This window comes from Carcharodon carcharias (genome assembly GCF_017639515.1).
Source record: "Carcharodon carcharias isolate sCarCar2 chromosome 21 unlocalized genomic scaffold, sCarCar2.pri SUPER_21_unloc_4, whole genome shotgun sequence".
Lineage (NCBI taxonomy): Eukaryota > Metazoa > Chordata > Chondrichthyes > Lamniformes > Lamnidae > Carcharodon > Carcharodon carcharias.
The window spans coordinates 86,415-100,072 of NW_024470578.1; the positions used below are offsets into that span (position 1 = coordinate 86,415).

Sequence of the window (13,658 nt, forward strand, 5' to 3'; positions counted from 1 at the left end):
TGTCGCTGCGACAGAGAGTCACGCTCCTAAGTCAGTTATACCCAGAGACTGAGGATGGGATTTGCGCTGTGCCTTTGCTTCTTATTGGCTTACTTCACCTGTGAGTATCCCTGACAGTATAAGTGATACAACAGAAGTCTGCTTCTTTTCTGATATCGCGTTGCTATTTCCATTCACTGATTTGATTGTTTTTTTAATGTAATTACATTTTTTCCATTCGCTAACAGATGTCCAATCCGCCATCGTGCTGACCCAGCCGGATTCAGAGACCGCTAAGCCCGGACAATCTCGCAAACTGTCCTGTTCGGTGAGCGGGTTCAGTCTGGACAGCTACTATGTGCACTGGGTTAAACAAGTTCCTGGGAAAGGGCTGGAGTGGCTCCTTGCTTACAGAAAACCCTCGTCAACCACGTATTACGCGCCTGGGGTCGAAGGTCGAATCATCCCATCAAGAACTTCGTCCACAACTTACATTGAGATCAAAAATCTGAGACCCGAAGACACCGCGAGGTATTACTGTGCAAAAAACTCACAGCGACCTGAACAAGCCCAGAGCTCGTACAGAAACCGCAGAAGAATAATTACAGTGAATCATAGGTCAGTATTAGCTCAAAATAGGTTAAGAGATGTGTTTGAACCTCGATTGAAAAGTTACATTTTCCAAAGCAATAAAGTGGCAAAGAATAAAAACAAATGTTGACTAACTCTGTATATTAAAGAGCATAGTTACCGCTTAGAATGTGCACAACTGATGACTAGGAGCCAAATTGAAATATTGACAAATTATTACGTGAATGGGGATAATTTTAGCCCAAGGTTCTGCTCCTGATTAAAACTCTTGAATGAATTGTAATCAAAATCTGCAAATCTTCTGCTGACTGAAAGGTTTTATTTCTTATAGCAACAATCAGTGAGTGAGAGCAGTATCTGTGCTGGTTCGTGTCACTGTGGTACTACAGGGGGTCACGGTGCTGTGTATAGTGAACTCCTCATACAAATACCCCAGAGAGGGACTTTGATCAAATCTGCGATCAGTATCACAGCAGGAAAGTCAAAGAAAATAAAATGACCAACAATAAGGGTTTTAAGGAACACTGATTTACGAAAAAATGTATAAAAGTCTCCGAATTTACTAATTTTGATTGTCTTGCTAAATAGGGGCACAGTTGTTAAAGGCGTATTTCGATCCGCTTTATAAACATAATGAAGAGTTCTAACTGAAATATCACAGTGATGTATTCCTAGAGTATTCAGAATCAGGTTTCTCAGACCGCTGTGGATTTGAATCTCTGTATTTCACATTTAACAGTCCGCCGCAGTTTCTGACATGGTGCGTCTCACAGTGATACAGGATGGCACAGCCGTTACTGTTAATGCAAAAACCTTGTCAGGGCTAATTGATTGCATTTCGGTCGATGCATTTTTTTTTCTTACAATACAACTATATTAAACAAACTCCTATCTGTGCCTGGAGCTCCCCAACTGACAGGTTTCAAGAGGTGCTAAAGTGTTAATTATTAAATCAGTGGTTGCTGATTTCAATGCATGATCATCAGATACTCTGTGAAATATAAATAAAACAGTGTAATTTATAAAGTTTTAAAAATATTTCGCAATTTTACATTTTTGATAAAGTCGATCATGATTTTACTTTGCCTCTCGGTTCGTAACATTTAAATTAATATTGAATTTCTCCCCTTGTGTGCAGAACTGGTTATTGTGTGACCCAGACCAGCGAATGTAACACAGTGACTATATGGATTACTGGGGCCAAGGAACCATGGTGACGGTGACTGCAGGTAAGAAACATGCCTTCATTCTGCGCTGTTGGATTTGCTTCACTGTTTCACATTTCTGTTTATTTTAGTCATTAATTTGTAAACCGAAACTTTGCATTCTGTGTTTACAATGTTTCATTTAATTATGCTGCAAAGGGATTGAACAATTCTCCGGCTACTCGGCAAAAAAAAAAGCTATGGGAATTTTAAGGACTTCTTTGTGTGATTTGCCTTTTATCTGCTGATGAGGCTTTGTGCCTGGCTTACTTTAAATACATGAATTTTGTTAATCAGTTTGGTGTTTCTACCATGTTTAATCTCGGTGACATCTGATTGCTGCAAGTTTTCTAATCGACTGATTACATTGTGTTTAAAAGTGTTGGAAATAAGATTATAGACAGGAAACCGAGTGCTATCAAGGTCAAAAATGTCATTTTAAACTATGGGTTTTAAAATAAATGTTTGCCATTTTTATTTGTGTTTAACTGCGCTGTAAAATATCAATATAATGCTGACCAACGTTCATCTTAAATAAGTGAAATGCTACGATAACTAAGAACAACAGGGTTAACAAATTTGCTGCCTGGGTCAGGATTAAATGAAAACAACTTGAAACATTAAAATGCAGTAATGTCGCCAGATATTACTAAAATATACAGTAAAAATCAACACAATGCATTAAACATGACGCATCGAAGTACAATTCTTCTGCCATTGTTTCATATTTCTGTTTATTTTAATAAATAACTTGTTCAATGAAAGGCGATTTCGGTGCGATGTATTGAGGTTGATTTGAAATGTTGCATCTGATTCTGCTGAAAGGACTTAGGTAATTAAGCAGTTGTTGGATTCAGTCCCTCGGTGTTGTGATTTGGTGTTAAGTGCTGAGGAGAGTATGTGCCTGGGTTACTTTGAACAGTTAAAGCTCGTGGAACTGTTTGGTGATTCTACAACGCGTATTTTCGATCACATCTACCGTGTGTTGATGATGTGCTTAAACCATTGTGAAGGAAGGTTATAGTTATAAAGCAGGCAGGCTTTTTAATCAATTGTGATAGATATATTGATGCATTTTTATTTCAGTGCTAATTGCAGATTCAAAAATTAATATTTTGTTTCCGATATTCCTATTTAATACTTAAGGTAATAATGCAATGTTAAAGGACATAACGAGCGAATTTCAACTGTGATGGGGAGTTAAATGAATATAACTCAAACGGTTATAACGCGGCAATATTTCCCAAGATTACAACAATAAAAAATATTATTGTTAGACATTTAGCAGATAATCTGTGCTATCCACAACTCTGCTGCAAAACACAGCACAATTAATATCAGCCGGACAAATGCAGAGGTTCCAGCAATTTCCATTGTGTTTTTTTTTTAATTATAATACACACTGATCGCACTGCAGTGTTTAGTTTGAACAAGGATTTTAAATTATTTGGTTCCTCCCTGGTTAACGTAGGTTGAAAGGTGCTAATTAATTATCAATATTAAATGCATTTTGTAAATTGCAGCAAGCTAATTTAATATATCTGCCGGGTTGCTGAAGCTTTGTGGTGCAGCCAAACAGCGCTGTTCCTTCAATTTTGGTGTAGCCCATTATCACGAAGCTAATCTTAAACAGTTTGCAGTCGGAATTGCTCAATAATTCAATTCAAATTCAGAGAAAGTTCAGAATGCATATGGCTGGAGATGGACAAACATTGCTATTGAAGCAGGTTGGCTTAATTATAAATGTAACTTTTGAATTGAAGAACAACAACCAATCTTGCAAAGCTGTGAGATATACGGGTTGAATTAAATGGGAGCTACCTTTAATTCTCATTAAAATCGTTGTTCTTTTTGCTCGTTGAGTTTCAGTGTCTCAGGTGATGCAGAGGAATTGTTATCTCTCAGTTCTGCATTGATGATTGTGGATCTTAATTTCAATAAGTAGCATTATATATTTAAACAGAAAATGCTGAAAAAATACTCAGCAGGACTGGCAGCATCTGTCCATGGAGAAGCAGAGATCTGAAGAAGAGTCATACGGATTCGAAACGTTAACTCTGTTTCTCTCTCCACTGATGCTGCCAGACGTGCTGAGTTTTGCCAGCATTTTCCGTTTTTATATCAGATTCCCAGCATCCGCAGCATTTTATTTTCATTATATATTTGAAACTCATTTACGTGCATTGTGTGGATTACGGGAATGGTATATCGAAGTTTGGCTGTATTATTATCTAGGGGAGGCTCCGAAAATGGCGCCAAACTGCCAGGGCTACATTAATTATTAAAAATAAAACTGCTGTTGAAATGTGGGTTGATATTTAAACTCCGGAGTCCTGCTTTAGTGACTAGAGGATGTTGCACTCCATTTTTTATTACCGATATGAGTACCCGGATAGTGCTTGAACAATTTTAAGCTGCCCACTTATAAATTTAACATGTGAAATACACGTTTAGAACAGAAGAGCTTTTATGTCGTGCAAACATAATCACAAACATGAAAATCTTACACGGGTGTAGATATAAGAGCACATTCTTATAAATTTTTGATCATCTTAATTTATTAAAACTAATGTAATGTATTTGTCCGAAAGTGTATGGAGTTATTTGTTTAATTTAAGTGTCACCTTAATTTAAATAAGCCTATTATTAACAAGAGACAAATCAGAAGAAGAATAAAATTATTAACAAATTTGGTATAATGGGGTTAAATATCACCAATACGAAAATAGAGTCTAAGATCAATGCAAATTCATTAGAAAAAAATCTCTCAAATGTGCTGCGCTGAGTCCAGGATTAAAGTTAAAACTCATGGTTGGAGAATTTTTAAAATTATTTTCAAGTAACTTGGAAAGCAACATGTTTCTCACTCAACTACCTTCAGCTCCATTGGATGTTGCTGTACAATTTAATTAATTATCTTCGTGTTTTGCCTCAGCAGTTTCAATGATTATATATTATTCTGAAATTATGTCAGTGAATAATAGGAGTTCAGTGTAAATATCTCCCGATTTGTTAAATTCTTGCTCTGTTACAATGTCCCTGTTATAGACATAAATTACCATGAATGTAAATTATTTTGATGTACCTGTTCTCAGCCAAACTAACTCTAAGGCTGTTGTGAAAGCTGTACACAGACAGGGAGAAATTGAGGCTCGTCAAATGGAGTTTTTCCATTTAGAATCAAAATAATTTCACAGAAGTGACATGGTCATAAATTTACAAACGTTTTAATCTATTCAAACGGATTAATGGATACTGGAGAAATCTATCTTTAATAGACTGATTTTTGCATTGTTTATGTCTGTTCTGTTTCTATGTGCGTGGTCACTGTGCAGTAATCAGGAGCCTTCTGGCTGTTTGTGAACTTTCTGGTTCATTCTCCTGTAATTCAGGGAATTAATTTCGGACCATTTATTTAAGAAGTTTGTATATCCGAGAAAGGTGCAAGTCTGTTCTTAAGTTTGAGAATGTGTCTCAGAAATAAGATCAGTATCCCAGTTTGTGGAATTCAGAAGGAATGCAAAGTGTAGAAAGATATTTTTCCTGTTCAGTGTTTGCTCTATCAGAGCCTGTGGTTTGTTGATGGTCCAGTCTAAGCGCAAGTTTTAACTAACAATGCGGAATAGAGGGCGTTTTAGAATGCATCCCACCATTAATATTCCTGAAATACAGCGCTTCACAGGACTGTGCAAAGAGAGTTTTAGTATAATTCACCTGTTCTGTATCTGACATGAGAGTGTTGGCAATGTCAATGTTCAAGGAACTTTAACCAGTATCAAACATATTAAGTGCTCCGAATTAGGTATGTAAAAGTAAATGCTTCAATTCCTCCAATGAAGTAGCAGATCGTTAATTTAACGTACATTTCATTCTAAAAAAAAACAAGTTTTTGATGAAGGGATGATGATTAAACATTTTCAATATCAGATAATATTTGAATCAGATTGGCCTGATCTAAAGTTCAATTTCAGGACAGTTACAGGAAGTGACTGTAACGTTACCTTCTGCGATATGATCGAATCTGAAAATAAATTGTGCAACTTAAATGGACAGTATGGTGCCTTACTCCGTGTCTAATGCAAACTACGGTGGGAATGAAAGTTGGCAAAATATGAATTTAACTTAACTCAGTGCACAACCTGATTCCAACTGCCCGAAGGACATTTGATGAACTATCAGAGAGGCAGTTTTACTCTTGTTCCAAGGGCTTTACTAGGGCTGTGGGTTTTATGTGGATCTTCAATGTTCTTCTCTCTTGTATCTAATCAATACAGTCTGTGAACTGTGAACGTTTGATTGTGCAGTGTAGATGAAACATCGTTTTCTGAACATGTATCTATTCATGCATCCATTTTTTCATCCAATGATGCAATGATCGATATATTGAATGGTCTATCTATCTATTTATCTATCTATCGATCGATCTGTCTTTCTATATCTCTGTCTACCTGCCTATCTTGTCTATCTGTCTGTCTGTCTCTCTCTCTATCTTCTATCACTCCCTATCTCTATCTCTTTCTATCTCTCTCTCTCTCTCTCTCTCTCTATCTATCTATCTATCCATCCACCCATCTGTTTATCTGCCTGTGTCTCACTTTCTTTCTCGATCTCTATCTATCTATCTATCTATATATATATATTTGTCTATTTATCTATCTGCCGATCTCTTTAACTGTCTATCTATCTGTTTATCTAACCAAGATAGCTGATAATAATTGATTATTTGTAAACATCATTGAGCATTGGCAAATTTGGAGAGTTAATTCAGAATTGTGATTGGCCGAAAGCCAACTGTCCATGCTATCAAATAGTCTCATTGAACAACTCTGGGTCATGCTTTATAAAAGTGCTAAAAAATTGTCTGTAAGTAATGAAGCTAGTCGATCCACCGGTCGGAGTTACATAATCTTTAGAGAAAATGCTGCCAAGCATCATCCACGTTTATCCTCTGAAAACGACAACATGTTGATCATGAAACTATAATAGATTTGTGTAAATACCCCTCTGGCCCACTGATGTCCTTCATGGAAGATAATCGGCCAACCTGGCCCAGAGATAGCTAAATGTTTCCATATTAAATTAGTCATTTGCTGGTGATAAAAGGTTGATAGTAAAATACCTTAAGCGAGAGCTCAGTGGAAATAATGTGGAAGGGTCTAAAGTGAAAGTGTTTGAGGAATGATTGATGTTTTCCTCAACAGAGGAGCAAGGGCTGGAGGAAGCCCAGGTTACAATATCCCTTATTTAACTCGCAATTATGTGGCCTCATGGGCAGTATTTCCCTTTTCCGACTTGTGCCTCATCTTGTGTACAAGACTGGCCATCATGGCGGCGTGTCCCGTCGGGCATATCAACTCCTAAATGCAGTTTATGACCAGGATATTTTGGAAATTAATTATACCAATATTAAACTTCGAACAATTTGCTTATTTCATACTCACGAATCACATTTTTAACTTGTTCAATTGACTCTTAATTCGCAGCGACACCGTCTCCCCCCACCCTCTACGCTCTGCTCTCCTCCTGTGAACAAGCAAACACTGCCGGCTCCGTCACCTACGGCTGTTTGGCTGCGGACTACTCCCCCGAAATCACCAGCGTTTCCTGGAAGAAAGATCAAGAGACGATCACAGCTGGATTGAAGACTTACCCTTCAGTGCTGAACAAGAAGGGAACCTACACCCTGAGCAGCCAGTTAACCATCACCGAATCAGAGGTGGGAAGCAGCACAATCTACTGCGAGGTTCGACGGAGCGACTCGGTCTGGTGGAAGGAAATGCCAGGTTCGTGTTGTGGGATGCACAGGGCGGCAGTGGCGGGGCTGGGTGAAGGGGGAACGTGGTCAGCAAATGAGTTATGTTCAAATTCTGCACCACATGGGTTAGAATGGAGTTAGAGTTTTGTGTATAGTTCAGGTGCTCATATGACACTTAGTGTGGATACCTGTATTCTCCACAGCACACTTAATGGATTGTGTAGAGTTCTGGCCTCCATATCACACTTAGTGTGATATGCACAGCTCTGGTCTCCACATCACAGTTATTGTACTGTGGATAGTTTTGTTCTCCACATCACAAAGTAGTGTACTGTGTATAATTAAGGCCTCCACATCACAATAGGTGTACTGTGTGCAGTTATCTCCCTCCAAATCACATCGAGTACACTGTATGTAGTTCTGGTTTCCACGTAAGAAGAATGCTACAGGGGGCGTTGCAATAGGAGCTAAACTACGTACAAGGACAATACCAGAGCTGATAGATTACTTCTGTTAAGTAACAGCGAATAGGTTGGTGGTCTATTCTCTACAAAATAAAAAGTTGTGTTGTGACCGAATAAAGGTCCTCAGACTTCCGAAATAATTTGATAGATTAGACAAGAATTAGAGCTCATGTTTACAACAGAATGTAAAAAAAAAAAATTGGCAAATCTGAATCTTCTTTACACAAAGAGTGAGCAGAATATGGGAATTCCTGGAGGTGAGACGTTACCGAGACCCTGTTCAGGGGAATCTTAATAGGTACATGAGGGAGATTGTAAAGGAGGTGGTTTTTAAACTGCGAGGTGAAATAGGGCGAGAGGATGTTCGTGTGGATCCTAAACTCCAGCATTGAACTATGGGGCCGGCTGGCCTGGTTCTGTCCTGTGGATTTTATGTAAAAAGTTTTACAGTTTTTAATTGTTTGGTTTGAAGCAAAATTAATTCCAAATAATCTGTATTTTCTTGCAGATATTGTGCTGCATCATCCAACTGTTCTCCTCACCGTGAGCCCCAATGAAGAAATCACAAGCAGCAGATCTGTAACCATCGTCTGTTCAATCGTTGATTTCCGTCCAAATTCAATCAAGGTGAAATGGCTGAAGAATGGACAGGCCATGGCCTCGGGCTTCGTCACCTCTCCCGGCTTTGAAGTGAACGGGAACTTCTCGGCGACCAGTCGGTTAACAGTCCCCGCTGGGGACTGGTTCAGTCACACGCTCTATACCTGCCAGGTCACTCATAAAGGGGTCACTCAAAGCCGAAACATCACCAAACCTGAGGGTAAGAGACACAACCCGAGAAAGTTCAAGGCCATTCTTGGTGCCAATCTCTGTCCAAGCCAAGAAATAGTTTGGAATGATTAAAAGTCAGAGAATGTGTCTCATTTGCCAATTTGCCCGTTTGCGTTTCCTTCCAAAGGAAACAAAACACACTGAAGGTAACCTTTCATTTATATAGCGTCCTCCCCAGCATCAGATTCTCCCAAAACACTTAGCAGCCAATAAATGACCGTGGAAATGTGCTCATTGTGGTAAAGTAGAATATTCAGCAGCGATTTGCTGTACAACAGTCTCCAAGAAACTGGGGTATGATGCTGACAGGATTTATTTATTTATTTATTGTTTTCATTCTGTTTGTTCAGGGACACATGTCCAGGAAACAGACACACTTCAGCTAAGCATTTCGAACGTTTTCTTTTCATTTTTATTTCAAATTTCCAGCAATATTTGGCTTTTAGAACTAAAGAACATTATTGGTTTTGCTGTTGGGGAGAGTTAAACTAACTCAGGAGGAGCGTGGGAACAACGAGAGAATTTCAGCATGTAATAGCATGGATTCTGGGAGAGGCAGCTAACTCTAAAAGAGGGAATATTCAGTTAATAGATGGAGTCAGGATAAGGGAGCAAGCAATGAATTCTAAATCAGCGTTGCAATGCATGTATGTGCATGCACGGAAAATAGTTAATAAAATTTGGGAGTTACAGGCACAGATTGCCTTTTGGGATTATTATGATAGGGCGATAACGGAGACCTAATTTATGGAAGGACAGAATTGGGTGTTAATTATTCCTAGTTACAAGATGTTCATAAAAGACAGGAAATGACACAAAATGGAGGCGGGGTCGTGGTGGCGTTTTTGTTTAAGGAGAGTATTGCAGTACTGGTGAAAAATAATGTGTCAGGCGATTCAAGGACAGAACCAATTTGGCTGGAGCAAAGGAATAAGAAGGTTGCAATTACCTTGTTGGGTGTAATGTATAGACCACAATAGCTAGTGGGGAGATAGAGAGGAGCAAGGAAATAACAGAGGTGTAAATATCATCGAGTCATTATAATGGATGGGGGAGGGGTTCATTACCCGAATATATACTGGGATAGTGGGACTGTAAGGGACAGTGAGGGAGCAGCATTCCAGGATTATACCCTGGACAATTTGCTACAGCAGTGTGTGTCCATTGCAAGATGAAAGGAGGCACTGCTAGACCTGGTTCTTGGGAATGAGGTGGGCCAAGTAAACAAACTGATAGGAGGGGAGCATTTAGGGGACAGTGATCATTGTATCATAAGGTTTAGGATGACGGTGGAAAATGACATTGATCAATCCAGGGTAAGAGTCACCAACTGGCAGAGAGCGGACTTCAATGGGGCAATAATGGGGCTGGGCCTGATAGACTGGAACCAAAGGTTGGTGGGAAAAACAGTAGCTGAACAATGGGCTAACTTCAAAGAGGAGATGGTTTCGGCACAGTCAAAGTATGTTCCCTCAAAAGGGAAGGGCAGGAGAAACAAGTCCAGAGATCCCTGGATGGCAAAGGAGATAGAAATGAAGTTAATGAAGGGAAAATGTGATACATTTGAGAACCAAGCTGAATACAGGAGGTTCAGAAGGGATGTGTAAAAGCAAATACGAGAAGCAAAGAGAGATTATGAAAAAAAGACTGATGGCTAATATAAAAGGAAATCGCAAGGTATTCTATAAGCATATCAATGGGTAAAAGGTTGTAAAAGGAGGAATAGGCCGATTAGGGATCAAAAAGGGGATTTACGCAGATAGGCAATAAGTATGGCTGAGGTGTTAAATGAATATTTTGCATCCGTCTTTACCTTTAGGTAGATGCTGCCCAGGCCATGGTGACAGAAGAGGAAACTCAGTCACTAGAAGGGTTTAAAATTGATAAGGATGAGGTATTGCATCAGCTGTCGGCACTTAAAGTGGATAAGGCACCGGGACAGGGTGAGATGCGTCCAAGAGTATTAATGGGAGTGAGAGTGGAATTGCAGAGGCACTGACAATAATCTTTCAGCATTCTCTACATTTGGAGGAGGTGTTAAAGGACTGGAGAATTGCAAATATTATGCTGTTGTTCAAAAAAGTTTGTAAAAGTCTTCCCTGCAAATACAGACGAGTCAGTTTAACTTCGGTGGTGGGGAAACTTCTAGAACCAATTATTCTGGATGGAATTAATATCATATGGGATAATGTAGATTGATTAGGAAGAATCATCATGGATTTATTAAAGGAAAATCCTGTATAACTAACTTGCTAGTGTTTTTTCAAGAGGTAACAGAGATGGTTAATGAGGGCAAGGCCATTGATGTGGTCTCTTTGTACTTCCAAAAGGCTTTCAATACAATGCCACACAACAGACCTGTGAGGAAAGTTATAGATCATGAAATTAAAGGGACAATAGCTAAGTGGATAAATACTTATATATATAAATGATCTCGATCTTGGTTTGCAGGGGACAGTTTAAAGGTTTGTGGACCACGCAAAACTTGGGAGAATTTGGGGAAATTTGACGTCACACTGACAAAGCAGGCATTCCTGGGCCTTAACAGTTGATGTTGAAGTCGGTACCTCTCACAATGAAATACTCACCCAGTACTACATTGCTGGTATCAGCTACACTCGTGTTCAAACATCTGGAGTAGGGATTGAACACATGTTCTTTCTGAATCAGAATCCCCCGGTGTCCAGGATTCCATCAACTCACAAAACACGGTGACATTTTGTTCAAAAGTTGGACAGTGAGTGATGAGTCATTGGTTTTAGTTTTATCCGAAATTGATTGTGGGTAGGATCGGTGTGTGCAGGCCTTTACTGGTAATTGCCCACGACTTCAATTCTGACAAAGATGTGCACTTTTTTTCTGCTGCTGTTTTCAGATTGAGCAGCGCTGATAGTAGTTTTCATAGTCTCGGCTGCCTTCCTTTGAGTACAATCATCTAATGAGTGATCAAATTGCGGTGTTTCGATTAATTAATAAAACTGGAAGTAGGGAGAAGATGTTTAGTCCTCCAAATTAGAGATAGGAAAATTCTGAGGAAGGTGATTTTGGCAACATTTTCCTCACACTGTGAAATATTATCACTTTCATTTTCCCCAAGAATTTCTGAGGCTGGGACTCAATTGACATTTCAAAAAAAGAGATTAACTTTTTTTTGAAAATGTTATCGCACATGACAGAACGGGGAGGATAAATGTGGTTAATCCCTGCAGAGAGACATAGAGAGCTGAATCGTCTCCTCTTGTGCTGTGCTGTGTCTGATTCCTTGATTTCGGGACGAGTGATATTCTGTCTGTAAGACGATTGTACCTGAATGTATTTACCTTGGTGGACCGGCATTTGGTTTAGTCATTCCCAGTGGTTCTGGCTGGAAATACACAGGGAATGTTATGGAGTCTCCCGGAATTATTGCAAGTCACTGACCTTCAAACAATGAAGACGTTAACACGGCAGGGGCAGGTCAAATAAATATTCCCGTCATAAGAGTGAAAGCTGAATACTGGGTTTCTCATTCTAAAGATGATGTTTTGGTTGACATTCATTTCTGCTTCACAGTTTCCGACTGCACCGACCCCGTAATTACTCTACAGCCGCCGCCAATAGCACAGGTCTTACTAGAGGCGACAGTGACCTTAACCTGTATAGTGAGTAATGCCCCTTATGGAGTCCTCGTGTCCTGGACACAAGAACAGAAGCCTTTGAAATCAGAGATTGTTATCCAGCCGGGCAAGGATCCTAACAGCGTGGTCAGCCACCTGAACATCTCAACACAAGCCTGGCTGAGTGGGGCTGAGTTCTACTACGTGGTGAGCCATCAGGATCTGCCGACTCCTTTAAGAAATTCCATTCACAAGGAAAAACGTGAGTGCTGAGAATGAATCAATAAGTGAGCCAGTGTGCAAATTCCCAGTGTAAGTTTAAAAACCAATAATTAATGTACAGTGCATTAATGAGCTAGTTTGATTGGTAATTTCATTAACTATAACCCCTAGGCCCGTAAATGATGCATTTAAGCAGTAAGTTCATAAATAGGCGAATGAACAGTACTCCAAGATTTGATGATATAAGGTGGGAGGAGCTTGGTGTGGAGTTCAGACGCCAGCACAGAGCTGTTCGGCCGAATGGCCTGTTACTGTTACTGATGAAACTTTGCAGTCCAATCCCGCATATTCTCAGAGTAAATGATTGCATCCACATCTGCTCCGAGCTAGAAAGCGGGTCAGACCCCAAAGTGAAAAATGGAGATCTTGAAAAATCAAAACAAAACACATTTCTCTCACATCTAACCACAGGTGTCATTGTCCCTGGAATTCCCCAGATTTTTTGACATTTATTGTAAATTTTTTGCAGCTAAATATCCGCGGGAACCGTCCGTCTCTGTCCTCCTGCCCCAGGCTGAAGATGTCTCCGCTCAGAGATTCATCTCCCTCAGCTGCTTAGTGAGAGGTTTCTCCCCCCGAGAGATCTTCACCAAGTGGACCATCAATGACAAGCCAGTGAATCCGGGGAACTACAAGAACACTGAGGTGATGGCGGAGAACGGCAATAACTCCTTCTTCATGTACAGCCTGTTATCCATTGCAGCAGAGGAGTGGGCCAGCGGTGCTTCTTACTCCTGTGTGGTGGGACATGAAGCCATTCTCTTGAAGATCATCAACAGAACGGTTGATAAAACCAGTGGTAAACCGAGTTTTGTGAACATTTCCCTTGCACTGATGGACACCGTTAATTCATGTCAATGAGAATCTATTACTTACATTTCATACTCTAGTAGAAATAATAAAGTATTTAGATCCCGTTGTTCCTGCTTCACTTTTCGTCCATCCATTCAAACTT

General features: G+C 39.6%; 1 gene segment (V, D, J or C); it reads left to right on the forward strand.

Moving 5' to 3' along the window:
* The first annotated feature begins 475 nt into the window (after positions 1-475).
* Positions 476-13,603, forward strand: LOC121273458. The segment is given in 6 exon segments: positions 476-597; positions 1,709-1,799; positions 7,259-7,558; positions 8,503-8,814; positions 12,378-12,683; positions 13,173-13,603. Coding segments are annotated over 5 exon segments (1,353 nt in total).
* The last annotated feature ends 55 nt before the right edge of the window (positions 13,604-13,658 follow it).